Raw genomic sequence first — 15,869 nt, 5'->3', positions numbered from 1 at the left:
TCTTATGATTTCTTGATCTTTATGGTTATATTTTCTTAGTAGCTTTCCTACTTTGTCTTTTGGGTCGTTTGTAGTAATTTATGTTCAAAGTTTAAAGGTAATGACCATAAATTAATTATATTTTTCTGCTGAAAGAATAGATTTTCACTACTGCTTTGCCTTTGCATGCTCCCACAAAGGTTATTGTACGTAAGTGCATACTTCTGCACTCCAAAATGTAGAGTCAGGTAGGAGCAGTCCAAGTTCCCGGTTCTGGGAATCGGTGTTGTAGCATGTCCCAGTTCAGATCGTCCCATCCCGTGCAAGCGGGTGCCTGGATCAGCCTCGCTGGCTGAGCCTGCCCAAAACGGGGTCAGTTGTGGTGTTGATTTGGTCTCGTTCCAAGTCTCCCAGTGCCGTGATCTTAATTCACATAAGCCACTAATCATGGCATTTGTTTTGGCCTGGACTGCTTTCAACTGGCAATGTAAAGTCTCCTTTATTTTCTTAGTGATTTCAAGCGTAGGCGCAGTATAAACACGGTGAGCAAACCGAATACTGCTAATGGGTAGAGCTGCACGGACTTCAGTAGAAGGTACAAGTCCATGCGAAGCTTGCCATCGCGCAGGCGCACGCTCGGGTGCGTTGCTTGACCTGACCGAAGGGAAAGCCGACTGCAGCATCCTGATCTTTGCGGAAATAATCCTCTGGTTACCATTGCCAGGAATGGGTTCTTAAGGTTGGTTGTGTGTTGGGAAGATGCCGATGCGGACGCAGGCAGCCCGTCGAGCTGCGGGTTCGGGGACATTCCTGTGCAGCCGTGGCAGGCCGGGTACATCAGCACGGGAGGAACCCCTGGGCCACATCCATCACGGGTGCTGCTGCCCCCGTGCAAGCACTTCTCGCTGTAAATGAGGATCTTATCTGATCCTGTTTGGTTTGGATTCCCTTGGCGCAGGGAGAGGATAAGGGAGATGAGCCGGGTATAACAAGGTGGTCACATAGCACCCTTAGCAGAAGATCTGGAAGCATCTTGCAGGGTTCAGTGAAGTAAGCTAAGGGAGCAGCAACCTGCCGTGAGCCACAGCGCAAACCTGCGGGCGAGTGGGGTGGAAGCCCATGTCGCTCGTGGCCTGGGGGCACCGGGGGGTCAGTTGGTGGAGAGTGTAGTCCGGAATACACATGCATATATTTTTTACCATATATATACAAACTTGTGAGTGAAATGCGGTTTTGAACCATAAATCTTCTGGAGTTGGGAACTCTGAGTCCTGACTTTCTCTAAGCAATCTCCCCTTCGGTGCCCTCCCTCTTCCCGAGCAGGTGCTCGGTTGGCAGCTGTCCTCGTCTCGGGTGGAAGCACAGAGGTGCACGTGGGTCTGTATGAACGTGGTATGGCTCTGGGACAGGAACTGCCAACTATGACGAAAGAAGATTTAAGGGCAGTGTCTGAGGAGGAGAGGGCCTTGTTAAAAACCAAAAAACACTCCTAAACTGTTACTGAGGGGGAGAGGTAGGCTTTTTAAAGTCCATTAAAAAAGTAGCATAGGAAGTTTTGCAGGAGAAAGTTATTGGCATGTCAGAAATGAATAAAACCATTTTAGTGTAGTATTTTCTCTGTTGCAAAATTCAGTTATCGGTTTGGGTTTTTTTCCTGGAGAACCTGGGAAAAGGGAGGGGAGGGTGGTTGGGAGGAGATGGGGGGATATTTCAAGAGATAGAGAAACTGCTCAGACCTGTGAGATGATGTGTTCCCACAAAGGCCGTTCTTTGCATGGGTGCAGTCTGTTGACGAAAAGCCGTGTGGGTTTCCCACCAGCAGAAGTTGCTTAGTTGCATTTTGTGTATGCTCGTGGAGTACCTGTTTGGTGAGAACCTGACAAATGGTCTTCTGAAAGTAAATCAATTCTGTTTTCTTGGGCTTTCTTGAATATACATGATGTCCGGAGCCTGAAAAGCACAGCAGTGGCACAAGAGGAAGCAAACAGTGGGGCGCCAGTTAGGCTCTATGGCTCTGTGAAAGACTTTGTAGCCTCGTGTAAAGAAAAAGAAGAATGTGCCATTGGCGGTAGTGAGTAAATGGAACCTTCTTGTCTTCTTTGCTCTTGTCTCCTCATAAATAAACCATTGTTGTCCATCCCTGGCATTTGCAGTTCATTGTGATAAATTGGTCTTGATGTGTCTGACATTTCAACCGAGTTGTTTAATGGCGTTTGTTCTGAAAAGGCAGACCTTGCTGTGGCTTACACTGGTCCAGAGTATACCCAGGGTAGGAGCTCTCACTGTCACGTACGGCCCTAACCCTTTCCTTTCTGGGTGGGCGAAGAGGAAGGGAGAAAGTAAACATTTTGGTCACGTAAGCCCCAAAGGCCTGGGTTTGTGTAAGCAGCGTGCAGAAACATCAGCCTGGGTTGCGCTTGCGAAAAGCTGGTTTCGTGACATGGGTGACCACATTGAGTCCACTCGCGCTGCCCCAGCATCTCTGGGGAAAAAGCAGCTTACTGAAATAATGCAGAAGGATTTTCATCAAAATCTTGCTCTGAGTTTTATGCAAGATCCCGCCTGTTCCCTGTTGGTGCTCCCCAAGCTTGCAGCCTCCATGCGGTGGTCGCTTGGGTGCAGAAACCGCTGGGACGCGGAGAGCCGGTGAACCTTGGCCAACAGCAGCTTGCGTTGCTGCCTCCCTGCAACTCCGAGCTTTGATTTACATTTTCTAAACGTCTGTAATTGCTCCGTCAGCAAGATGATTAACACAGAGATTGCTTGCCATAAATAGGAACCTTTTGTCCATACCTTGCCAAGCTTTTCATCTTCCCAAAGCTATTACGCGTCTGCCCACAGCAGCCAAACAAAAGTAATGCCCGCACTTGAGTTGTGAGCAGTAAATTACCTTTTTGCCGGTCGGTGATCGCGCCGGGTTATGACAGCGTTATATAATTATACGTCACCTTCTGCAAAGTCAGGTGTGTGGAAAGTATTCCCACGTGTCTTGACCCACTTCGTTCTCCAGGGAGAGTTACCATGAGCATGAAAAAGCAGGTCCGACTTGGCACCGAAAGGGAATTTCTTTCCATCAAAATAGTCCGAACAAGAAGAACTAGAACGCGTTTTGGGGATGTGGACTGGCAACCTGATTAAGAAGCATCTCCTTGATTTTTATTTTTAGTTTCCCATTTTTCCCAGTATGCGGTCAGGTGCAAACCTCGCCCTTGAATGCACTGCGCAAATGCGGACAGGAGGAGAACTTTCAAAGTGCAGAAGCGTGGCAAATCATTGGGAGTAAGAAATCCTAAAGAGGAAAGATATTTTTATCTTACGTTTCTGAGCATTAAGTTTGGTCATGGTAAAAACCGAAGCCCTGGAGCAGGGGGGAGCAAACCTCGATGCCGACCTGGCCGGGGCCGAGCAGGAGGAGAGGGGCTCTGCGACAGCACAGCCGCTCACGTTGCAAAAGCCCCCACGGCTCCTGGAGAACCGGAGCCAGCAACGTTGCTCCGCCGTGCCGTGTTTGTGGGGAAAAAGCCTTATTTTCGTCTCAGCAGCCCGGGGAGGCTGCGCCCTGCTGTGTGGGCTGGTGTTAGCTCCCGTGCACCTTCCCGGTGCCAGGTGATTTTTATTACTGCTAATAATAATGTTTAAAAAGCCTACGCAGAATGCTTCTTCCCCCCTCTGTGGATCGTGCAGCATTCATAAATATTATTTAGGCATGCAGCGAGCAAATTTCAGCAAAGGCGCTGTCTTGCCCCAGGGTTATAAAACTTCATTACATATGTTATTAACTGTCCGTCTGTGGCGGGAGCTAATTTCTCTTGATGCATTGGTTGCCCACAGCTTCTAGAAACAAAGCTTTATATAGCAATTCCAGGTGGGGAGAAGCCAGAGAAATCCTGGGATTAGATGACACATCTTTCTAAGTGGCCAATTGATGCTTTGGGGCTGTAAGAGGCCCCTCGAGGGCCTTGGGGTGCGGGTGGGAAAGGAGAGGCGCCGTTTCTGTCCTCCCTTGCTCAGCATCTGGGAAGCTGGCTGGCTGCGCATAAAAATCTTTGCAGTGCAAAAGGTATTTTTAATTCAGAATTTAGGTTCCTGCCTTTTCAGTAGACCTGCAGCCATATATAATGTTACCATCATTAGCGCCAAAGGAAAAATCTATTTGCAAACAATGTTTACTTTTTGCAGAAAGAGTAATTGGCGTTTTTAATAAGCGAATCTACCCAATTGGATAATGATTCCAGAATACTGGAGAATATATTGTTTAAGCTGTGCAACATTATACATTCAAAAGAATATATTGTTTAAACTGTGGAACATCCTGCATTCAAGCAGCCTTGTCACAATAAATGTAGATATGTTGCTCTTCAGACTAGTATGAATAGTAAGTAACTTCATTGCAGGAAAAAGAAAGGAATTTTAGCAATGCAAAATAGGTGTACGAAGAGATTAAGCTTCACAGCTTGCTTGTTTCCAGATAAATTTGGCAGGTTTTTTTTCATAGCTGCATTCTTGCATGTACCAGGATTTTTGCTTAAATTACAGTCACCTCTAACCTAGGTAGTTACAGTTAGGCTTGTGTAGCACATGTGAGTTCATGCTTATGCTTCCCACTTATTTTCCCGGGTTTACTGACCATAATCTGCCTAAAGCAAGAAGTTTAGAAATTGCCCTACAAGACCAAACACACAAAATAAACCCTCATACTAAAATCAGGCAACTCGATTTTCTGACTTTTTTGGAGGTCGTATTTGCAGAGCAGTTTGTCCAGCGTAACCTGCTGCTGCGCAGGGTGCTAGTGCTGTAACAGCAGCAGGTCAGCGTAAGCAGGGGGACTCACAGCACGAAGACGGCGAGGAGAAGGTGGGAATGGGCAAGGAGGCCACCGGAGCGCTTGAGAACAGGGGGGCCGGTGCAGGGTTCACTGCTGCTCAGAGTCACCGAGGTGGCCACAAGCGAGAGCCTGCCTGCCAGGCAGTGGTGACCAGGAGAAGTCGTGCACCCATCCGAGTTCTGCTCTGCTTCACTGAATTCCTTTGAATTTTAAAAGCTAAGTTTCTGGGGTTTTGTTGAAAGAAACCCTGACATTTTAAAGTGTTGTGATCTCTTTTGGGGACACTCATACAGGAGAAGATTTAAGCAGTCACACCTCCAAACTATCGTTCGCTTGGGGTCTCCTCACAATATGTCAGCAGATTGAGCCGTGCAAAATTAAAATAACTTTAAATGTGCAAACTATGTTAGTAATGTCTAGAATTATGTTAAACATTTTTTTTTTTTTATTTTATTCTTCTAGCCAAGCAAGTATGTCCAGCTGAAAAAATTAGCTGTGGAGACTTGAGCAACAAATGTATCCCGTCGTCCTGGAGATGTGATGGGCAGAAGGACTGTGAGAGCGGTATTGATGAAGCTGGTTGCACTCCTGGTGAGTTAGAGTGATGCTTTAATACATATGCAACGTCTCCATTGAGCACTGTAAAAGTCCTAAAGTGACTTTTACAAATTGCATGTAAAGGGATGACTTTTCCTGCCAACAAAATTCATTCACTCCACATTTGCAATGCTAAGTAGTGGATTTTAGCAAAAGAGAGGGAAAAAAAGACTTCTCCAGTTGGAGCTGGCTGGAGAATATAAAGTGAACTGCATGGAGAACTGAGCAGTCTTTTACTACTGTAGTAGACTATAGCTAGTCAGTTTGAAGCACGAGTATCAGGGTTAGCACCCAGATGACTTTATAAGAGCTTAGGTAACATGTTCAGACCCTCCCCTGTGACAGCCCGGCAGTTTACTGTCCCCTCCCTCCTCCGGCAGAGTATAGCCCTATAGGCTAAGGTTAGCTTCTGCAAGGACGTAATAAATAGGCCTGGACGTTTCTTTATAAATAGCTTGTTGACTTGACTGGCCGAAGAGACAATGATATGCTATTTACTGTAACGGTTTTAAATTCGGTCCCTAAATGGTCGTTGCCTTTTATCAGGCCCTTCTCTGCTGAATAAGAGAGCTCTCTAATAGTGTTTTTCCTCTGAAAACTCCAACTCTGTGCAATCAAGTCATTTCTCAGACTGTCTCCGTGGATAAAACTAAAACATATTTAGTTCTTTGTGCTTCTTATTGTCAAGTATTTTCTTTTCAGTGAGTGCTTGACTCATTTTTGTGGCTCCCTTTGATATCCCAACTGATTTTCCGGCTTTGTCTTTATACAGAACAGCAGAACTTAGGGAGTATCAGTCTTAACAGGACTGGGCAGAAGTAAAATCATCTTTCTAATCCCATTCTGATATATCTTTATGTTTGTCTTTATTAAATTCTTCTTGTGCAAGTGATTCCAGGCTCTTAAGCAGCTGTCTGTTGCTCTGTGTGACTGTCATTGCAGATGAAATCAGTGGTTTTCTTTTTACTTCTAGATTATTAGTGATATCGTTGAATAATAACACAGAAACGCTCTGGTGTTTCTTCATTTGGCAACTGCATTTTGAGCTCTGATAACAACCTAGTACTTAATCGACATTATGTGTGCTTTACTGAAGCTGTGCAATGAAAATGGTTTCATGAGAAAATTTGGTGGTTCTGAGTAAAACACTGTGGATAAATTTATTTCTGTGCAGTCAGCTTTATCGCAGCAAGTATAATCTTACCAAAGATTTTACTGTCTGAGCAACCTGTTCCAGTGTTTGGCCACTCATTATAAAGCATTTCCTCCTGTGCCCGGTTGAAATCTTCCTTGTTGCAACTCATGCCTATTGACTCTTGTCCTTCTGCTTTGCACCTCTGAAAGGCTTGGTCTAATTCGCTTAACTACGGATTAGACACGTTTTCCAAAGCATCTCCTTTCCATGCTTGAAATGACTTAGAAGTCCAGGGTATCGGTCAGAGGTTGCTGCGGGCCTGCTGAGCTCTGTGCTTGCGCCAGGTAGTTCCCGTTGGGTTCGCAGCAAAGCAAAGGCGCATGTTGCCGTGCGGTACCTCCCGCTTCACATACAGCTCCTAAGTAATAAATTATTAAGGTGTGGTAACTTGGTGATGTTCTTATGCCACTGGTCCTGTGTCCCTTAAGCTAATCAAGTTATTTTGGCAGTTTTCAAGTGTTTTATTTGTTATCTGTATGAAAATCTTAGTGTTCTCTCTATAGTATATGTATTTTTTTTCCACCGAATAGGAGGCACCTTTGGATTAGAGGCAAGTTCAGAAGAGAATTGTAATTGCTAGTGAAGAAATAGTTCTTTTTGCAATATGAGTTAGTGAAGTTAAAACAAATTTTACATAGGTGGCTGCCTCCGCTAATTCAGTGTCGCTGCTTATGTCAGTAGTTGTTGTCTCGCAGAGTCTGTTACTTATAATAAAAATTTGAAATTGCTTACTTTGAACTTTTTTTCCCCCAAGGCTCTGAGGTAGCCCCAAAAATTAATTGATGTTCTGTATGCAACATAATTTCAGTATAATGATGCTATTAATGGGTTTAAAACAGCTGAGTGTTTCTCTTCTGGATGTTTCAGTGTCTCTTGCGTTGCTTATCTTCCACTTCTTTAGAGCACGTGCAGGTTCTTCAAATGGAAATTTAATCCAAGGATGAATTATCATCTGCTGATGCTTGCTGGGAAGCTCTTGTGAAGTGAATTAGTGGCTTTCATTTAGTTCCTGACGATCAGGTGCTGTTCGCACACAGGCTGCCACCTCGGTGGGTACGAATTGGCCGCGGCTGCTGAGGGTCACTGCTCCGTCCGAGCCTGGGCTGGGAAGTCCTCTGGCCAGGACCAGGTGGAAAGACACCGATGGGCACGATCTCAGCTTCCACTGTGCTGTTTTGACTGGGTAGGTGCAAACGTCAGAGGCTTTTGGTCTTTGATGTCCGTCAACTCGGCACCTTTCAGCAGCATTAAATTCCCTTGGAGAAGGGAACGGAGGAGGCACTGCTGAGTGGCTGTAGTGGGAGCTTTTTCAGTAAGGTTTTGTTAAATTGAGGCGTCTTCCTCATGGATGGGGACAAACAAACTCTGAGAGCTCATGGAGGATTGATAACTATCCTCTCTTTTATCCAAATCTGATAAACCCCACTAAGCCGCTCCACTGATACTCTGTTACCATTCCTATTTCTTCAGTATTTAGAATCCTTCTTCATCCCTTTTCTCTTATCTCAGCAGCTGATTCAAAACAAGAGATGTCTGTTCCTAGGTTCAGAACTTTTTTTTTTCCTTTATGCCTACACTCGCTTTTCGGTTCTCATTTTAACTGTAGCTCCATCATCGACTCAACTGCAGCCCCTTGGAGCAGAGCACCCTTTCATAGCTAAGGCTGCACCTCTCGCGTAGCCAACAAATGTGTGTGTAAGTAACAAATCTTTCTGGATAAATGTTTGGAAGGGATTTTATTTGTGCTCAGGGTAATTTCCAGTTGAGAGCTTGCATGTGCAATAAACAAGTGGAAGATGACTTGAAGATATTGCAAGTGAAGGCATCCAGGAGAAAAACCAAAGCCCTTTCTAAATCCGTGTTAATAAAACTATTACTTTGAGCTAATGTGATACTCTAAACGCGTTTTAATGACAGCTATTCCTATTTCTTGATAGGAATAACTGCCTCTTAGTATAAGAATCCTTCAAAAGAACTTAGGCTAAATGTGAAGTTTATAAACATAGCTTCAGCCTGCATTTCTGCATTTGTAATGTGCAGCACTAGCGATAAGGGGCTGGTTGGGCTGAGGCTCTGCAAACAACCCATCCCTGCGTCAAAATGTTCACAGTCCAAGTTAAGGGAGGATGCTACAGCGTGAAGGGGCACGGTAGGAAAACAAGGGATACGATATCAATATCATTCAAAAAAATGTAAGAATAGGGCAAGTGTATTATGGTCTGTCCTCCTGTATATGCTTCTGGGCTCCAGCAACTTGCTTTTTAGTTACTGCTCTGGGTTTAATAACTCTTGATGGATTTCCCCCCCCCCCCCCCCCCGAATTGTCTAATTGCTCTTTGAATCAATGTGAAGTGTATCCAGTATAATCAGTGCAGGCACTGGCAAGGTCAGCTGGAAGGGCGAAAGCTGCTGTTCAGAAATTGCGTGTTGTTCTTTTGAGCTTTGTGTCAGCCACATCCTTGGTACATTATCGTGCACGAATGGAAGACGGACTGGTGTACTACCCCCCTCTCCTTTGCTCTTGGTCATCTTGGAGACCTGCTGGTTGCCTCGATGGGCACCCTGCATGATCTGAGATAGGGTTCATCACACCAGGGCATTTTTCCTTCATGAAGGGGGAGAATTTGCAGAGTCTTGCGTGATCTCTTTGTGCATCTTCCTTTAGACAAAGGGTTCAGCTGCACAGCTAGCAAACTCTGAACTTTGAGTGCAGGTAAGCTGAAAAGAAATACATGATCCCAAACCATGCATGACATGTCAAATATTTCCTTTGAGCTCCTCATCTCCCCCTGTCCAATCCAGCCCTATAAAGAGCTAGCCTTGAGTGTAAGAAAGCAAGCATGTATTAATTGGAAACAAGGGTCCTGTTTGCCATGTCTGGAGTGAGAAACAGCAGTTTGATAGATGAAATCCAGTAAAATAAGAACTTCCTCAGAGATGTGTAAGATGGCCTGTGCTGGCATGTTAGGCCTGACCTGGTGCCAGTATTAGGAAAGCAGTTATTCTTGTAAGGAGTCCAGCTGCTCACCCCATCATACCACTTGGCAGTCATCATAAATGGACAGTAATGCACTTTTTTTCCATAACAAAAGATTTTATGAAAAAGGAGCAAAAATGATGAGATTTTCACTCTATGGGAAAACTTCCAAGGAAGCGGTGGAAGCCCTTGTGCTGTGAATTTTTCAGCCTACCGTGGATAAAGCACTAGTGATTAGGGATCCAGATTTGTGCCCACACACAGGCTGTAATTGCACCAGGGATTAATTGCAGATATTAGTCCTTGCATGTATGTAGCTAAGTACCTGTCTGCCTAAATAATTTACTTCCAACAGGTTGAGCAGTAGACTTTAAGCCCACTGCTACCTTTCAGTGCACAAACAATTTTTGAAGGTGAAGATAATCTGCCTGCTTAACATAAATGAGTATTAAAAAAAAAAAAAAGAAAAGAAAAAGACCTGTTAATTTTCAGTTCTTTGGAGCAGAAGTAGTCTGTGTCTTTACACTACTCAGTGTGTTGTGGTCATAAGTCAGGTTTGCTTCTCTAAAACAGATATCAGCAGTTAATAACGTAAGAAGCAGTGCTGAACTTGCTGGCCTGGGGGTGCTGGCTTCCTTTTTTTGATTTCTCTGGTTCAGGTTTTCTGCTCCTGGTGTCCCTAACCTTTCTCACAATTGATTGAACCAGCTTAGGAGCACATTTACTGAGATTAAAAAGAGCGAAATTAAATGTGAGAGACTGTAATTAAAGCGTCACAACTGAGGGTACTGCAGAGGTTGTTAAATCTCCATTAAGGGAGATGCTGACCAGCGTCTCATCAGCTGCTCAGGAGAGCAGGGAGCGTTTCCGGACGGCTTTGGAACAGAAGCGCTACCATCCTTTAACAGCAGAGAGGTGCGTTGCATCCCCGTGACCCGCGCTGCTGCTGCTCCTCCTGGTAGGGCTCCGTGGGATCGCCAGGAGAGAGAGCAAGGCTCTGGCCCCATCTCTTCTGGTTGTGTTACTGGTCCTCATCTGGACCAGTTTTGCACCCAGTATGGGAACTGTGTCTTGCGGATGAGGAGCCAGAAGTGTACAATTTTCCCTCCTTGGACAGTCAGATACAATGAAATGGTGTATTTATTAATACATTGATAGAATAACAGGGTATGCTCCCATGCTGTGATTTTACTCCATTTAACCCCAGCACAGAGACAGAGCTGTCCGAGGGAACCTGTGCAGCTAACGGACGTACTTACGCTTATCTCGGCAAGTTGTCCAAGGGATGCCAGAATCCCTGCAGATAACACCCGTGTTACGGAGAGCATCTTCTGCTGTGCCTGCAGAGAACTGCAGCAGTGTTGTGTGTGACAGCAAGGTCGTCTCCAGTTTGTTCTTGTGCATTCTTTTGCCTTTTTTCCCCCCTCTCCGCGTGTTTTGTCTTTTACTCTCCTCAGACACAATGCTTTACCTTCTCAAAAAGGCATTTGTGTAAACATATGCAGCATTTTATGAAATCCATAAATACTCTGTGCTTATGTGGCACTAAGCTGTTTGCACTTGCATCCTGCTCTCTGAACCTGAGCATGCTTCGGTGACTCAGAGCCGCGCGGGTCCCGCAGCTTTACATCTCTCCCTTGTGTGCTTGCATCTCTCACCTATTTGTGCTGAGTGCCGGCTGGCTTTGCTCTCTTGACTCCCATTCCCACTGGGCTTTAAGCAAGTTAAAGATCTGTATATACAGATAGGGGTTTAGTGCAGTGTTTGAATAGGCAGCAGTGCTCACAGGTGAAGGGTTCCTCTTCTGGCGGGTCCAAGAGCAGAAAACTTTCAGAGCCAGCTCTTTCCAAAGCGCTGCTGATCCACAACAGCCCTCATGTCACCTGAGAGCCACTGGCACAAGGGATGACTTAAAGCAGACTTAAAGCTGGTCTGATCCCTGCCAGCAGATCCACCTGGTGATGAGGCAGCTAACGCCGGGGGAGTTACAAAGCTGGTTTAAAGCCACCTTCCCCTGCACTCCCCCTCCACCTGCACGTACACAAGCTGGAAAATCCGACCTTTTTATTGACAGCTAGATAGTTTTACCACATTTTTAATCATTGTCCAGTAGTGGTGAGGAGCATCATGTCATCTCAGCATCGCTTTCTTCCGGATGCAGTAGGAGATACCTGCGGGGATTTGCCCATACCAGTTCTGCTCGTGCCAAGTCTCTGCAGAATGGGCCGAGAGCTTTTTGCTTGGTGCTAATGTAGCACTAACTTCATCTTCCTTTGCGGCCTGATTAATACATGCTCTTTCATCAGAGCAATGAATTCTGTTCTTTGCCTTCATTAGCAGGCTAGGTGCGCAGTGGCGTGCTGTTCCTCAGTCACTTCAGAGGGAAATCGCGCACAAAGGATCGGATTTTGCCATATATTTCCCCTGAGGAACCCAGCCAATTTTAATAGGGTTAAAGCCTATAAAGCCCATAGTATTGCATTTGTGAAAATAGAGGGAATATTCAATCTAATATCGTCATTCATGATTATTTCAGCACATGGTGAAAAGAAGCATGGCTAGCCTCAAATTCCTGTCATTTTAAAGAAAATAGCTATAACTTGAGTACAGTTGCTGTGCTGGAGGAATCTACAATTATCCCCTCGAATGGAAAGAAAATGACTATAGATTTAACAAATGAAAGTCCTTCACAAATAAGATAAGGTAGCACAGCACTGATATCCTCTGGGTTTTACGTGAGGTTTAATTACTGGACAGCTGGAGGGATTAATGCTTGTGCATTATGCCCTGGCTCTCAGAAATTAAACATCATGTACAGCTGCCACTTTATCACTGCTTAAAGTATTAGAGCTCCTTCAAAAGCACTAGAAATTGCAGAAAAATCCCCATTGTTATTTAGGAAAAATTGCAGCCCATATAATCATATTCGTCCTAAGTTCCATCAAAACAAAACAGCAAGAAGCTTGGTAGCTATCTTTAATTGCACTCTTACAGTAAAAATAAAGGTAGTTTCATTTTTCATCTATTGGATGCTTGTTGTAATTAAATGTAAAATACTGCATTAATTTAAGGCTAGGGGTAAGATACACATTGCCTAAGTCAGGAATTAAGCCGTAAAGCTGTGGGCTAAGCTGCGTCAGGGCTCTGCACCTGGAGAAGGTCAGTGCAAAATGACTTTATTTTCCCTAATCCTGACCCTTTAGTTCAGGTTTAGCAAAGCGTAGACACAGGCAGCGTTCTGCGGATGGCGTTTCTCCGGAGCGCCCGGTGCCTGGCCCAGCGCAGCAGCAGCCCTGGCTGACGATAGCCTGTGCACGTTCGCACGGCGCTGATCCCCGCATTTCAGATCTTCTGTCTGTACCGGTATGTTCCATGAATAATTTATGCTTTAAAACAGAGAAGAAGGCACAAAATGAAAACAAGACAATTCAGAATTTAGTATTTTGCAGTGTTTTCTTAAAGGTACGTGGTGGAAAAAGGAGTGGAGGCAAGGGGAACACGCTGCAAACATGTACACACGCACACCCACGCACATCCCAAAATGCTGATTTTTCACAGAATCATGGAAGAATGGTATGAAATAACTATTTTCCTACAAACGTTTGCAGCTAATCAAAACCAGAGCCTACTCTTGCAGGACCGCATGTGCGTACCCACGAAAGCTGTGTCCTGCTGCTCTTTCTGGACTCTAGCCAGGGAAGCTGTCTCTGATTCTTCTTTCCCATCTTACGTGTCGTGCTGTCAAAGGGGCAAAATTTGGCCTGTAGTTAAGGTTTCTCCTCTGGGCAGTCGCTCTGTCAAGAATTAGAGCTCTTGGAGTTGAAACAGCCCAGAAATTGTCTCTCTTAGAGCCAGATATGCCTGTATTGCGTGTCCCTGAAATGCCTTCTTCATGAGAGTGCAGCTATAATTCTGAGCCTCTTCATCCCAAGAGCAGGAATCTGTTTAGTAATATTAATCCCCGCTGAATGTCAGTGACAACGGTCGGGTGACGATGGCAGATGTGTGAGGACAAGTTCCAGTGGCTGTGGGTGCACGTGCTTTACACTCATTAACCAGGGCTAAACAGGCTTGCTGAGCGTGTGGTTTGAAGACAAAATCAGATAGCTCCAACTCGGTGCATCCCTACACAAGAGAGGAGCACGTAACGTTCGATGCAAAGAAAGCAAGCTGTTTGCAGGACATATAAATGGTAAGATGATATCTAAAAATTAACTTCATGGCTGAAATACACTGTTTTCATACAGAGGAAAATATAATGGTTGGGTTAATTTTGCTTATGTTTTGCAAAGAGATTTGTTTCTTCTATAAAATATAACTGGGAGGGTTTAGCTCACAATACAATACACTTTTTTCCAGAAAGTTTTAAATAATTGCATGTAAGTATTATGCGAATGATACATCATCTCTGCCCAAATTCAGCAAAGTACTGCCTTCTGTTTCAAAGCAGTGAAATCTTAAAAAGCAAATCCTTATGCCATGGCAATCGCCCAACTATTAAGCTGAGCGCAGTTAGCACATAACCCTTACACTTTTAATTGCAGTGTCACTCAGTGCTCAGATTTTCCATTTGAGCAGAAAATTGAAGACATCTAAAAATGATTGCCGTTCTTTTGCGGTATCGGGGGTATGTTGCGTGGGTACGTTGTTGACATCAAAAAAAATGGATGTGCCCCTAGAGCCACCTAAGTAAAAAGAATTAAGGACCAGTTGTTGCCATAAGAGGCCGTTGATCTCTTCCCCTCCCAAAACTACCTCCACGGTCTTGTATTTGTCAACTTGGTCTATCATACGTGTTTATATTCAGAGCCTCGAATCTGGCTACACTGAATTCTGCCGATTTTCCCATTGTATCTTGGATACTCCTTTTTTGAAGTACTTTTCCCTTCACATTAGTTGCCTTGCAAACTGTTTTATTTCAAAAGGGTCTTTCTAAGTGTTGTTGCAGCTTTGTTCAAACCCATTTTAGATCCCTCTCTCTAGAGAACTGAGAGACACCCTTGGGTAAGCTGGGGGATGAGATTTTGCAGAAGGGTTTGTGAAAATCCCATTTTCCCTGGGTTTGTCTCTTTGCGCCTTAGATTCTGTGCCTTTTACCTAAGAATTTGAATTTTTTTTTTCCCTACAAGTGCTTGGGAATGTGTGGGCGAGGAGGAGCTGACTGGTCCATGCCATGACCCTGTACCATGGGTTTGGTTATGAAGATTTTGCCTTTCCACGTTAGGAGAGAAACGGAGCTTGCAAATTTACCAAGAAAAAGCAAATTGTGCCATCTTTTGCTAGTTTTAATGTGACTAAAGTATAGCTTTTAAGTTTATGATGCAGGCCTTTCCTGAGCTGGGCAAAAGAAATGAGAAACCAGTGGAAAAAATGGACAAATACAGTGAGACGACTCTTGTCTCTGTATTAGCAGATAAGCCCAGAGCGAATGGCAGGTAGGTGAGCTCCATGCACGGGGCTCGTCCTGGCAAAGCAGCTACGATTTAGACCCTGCGCTGCCAAAATTAACTCCTGATCATGCAGAAAGGTCCGTGCAGGCCATCCTCGTAGCCGCGGGGAATCCTGCTGCATCCAGGAGGTCCGCGTGCGTGGTCAGATGTGCTTTCTGAGGAGGCTCCTCGGGGACCCGGGCGCTCTTTGGTGCTGCTGCGGTCTGGTCGCTGGGAGCGCTGCGGCCGTGGCTTCCTCGCCACCGCTGCCTCTGCGCGATAATATCAGAGCAGCTGTTGGCTTCGTGGATGTTCTCAGGGGGTTCTGGGGGGTTTGCCCCATCAGTGTCATGTGTAAAATTGCCATTTTAGTAAGCAAGTCATGTCTGAGGGAGTAGGAGTGAACATGTCCCATACAGGCTCTGACTTTCAAAGTCAGTAAAGAAGCCCATTAAACGCATCCCGGCATATATTATTTTTCTATTTAAATTTTGTCTAATGCAAAGCATCACCAATTTGATTCAGCTGATTATATTCTAATCAGAATATAAAAGAGCAATGATGGGTCTTTATCTCGGAAGATCCCCGTGGGGTGTCTCGGATTTGAGCAGAAAGCTGCACAGTATCAACCTTCGGTGCTCTGACGGCCACCTTTTTACCACCCAAGCTGGTTTTTTCTTATCCGTAAACCCTCTACGCTGGTCTCACTTGTTCTCATTTTGATGTCATTTGCTGTCATTTAATGAGGAGAACCCTTTGATAAACTTCTTGACGTTTTCCCAGTGTGGAATACACCAGGGCAGACTGCAAATGCGAGAGAGCAGCCTTATTGCCCGTAAATAGAAAAGACAAGGAGGAAATTCAGAG

General features: G+C 44.9%; 1 protein-coding gene across 1 annotated transcript in view; it reads left to right on the top strand.

Moving 5' to 3' along the window:
* The window catches only part of LRP8 (LDL receptor related protein 8), a 181,556-nt gene that overhangs the window by 135,747 nt on the left and 29,940 nt on the right, over positions 1–15,869 (top strand). Inside the window, exon 4 of the mRNA XM_067301274.1 lies at positions 5,267–5,395. Coding sequence (XP_067157375.1) covers positions 5,267–5,395 — 129 coding nt within the window. The remainder of the gene's footprint in view (positions 1–5,266; positions 5,396–15,869) is intronic.

Source organism: Apteryx mantelli, chromosome 8 (genome assembly GCF_036417845.1).
Source record: "Apteryx mantelli isolate bAptMan1 chromosome 8, bAptMan1.hap1, whole genome shotgun sequence".
NCBI classification, from domain to species: domain Eukaryota; kingdom Metazoa; phylum Chordata; class Aves; order Apterygiformes; family Apterygidae; genus Apteryx; species Apteryx mantelli.
The sequence above is the reverse complement of the archived record's forward strand: the minus strand, read 5'-3'. Positions and strand labels throughout refer to the sequence as shown.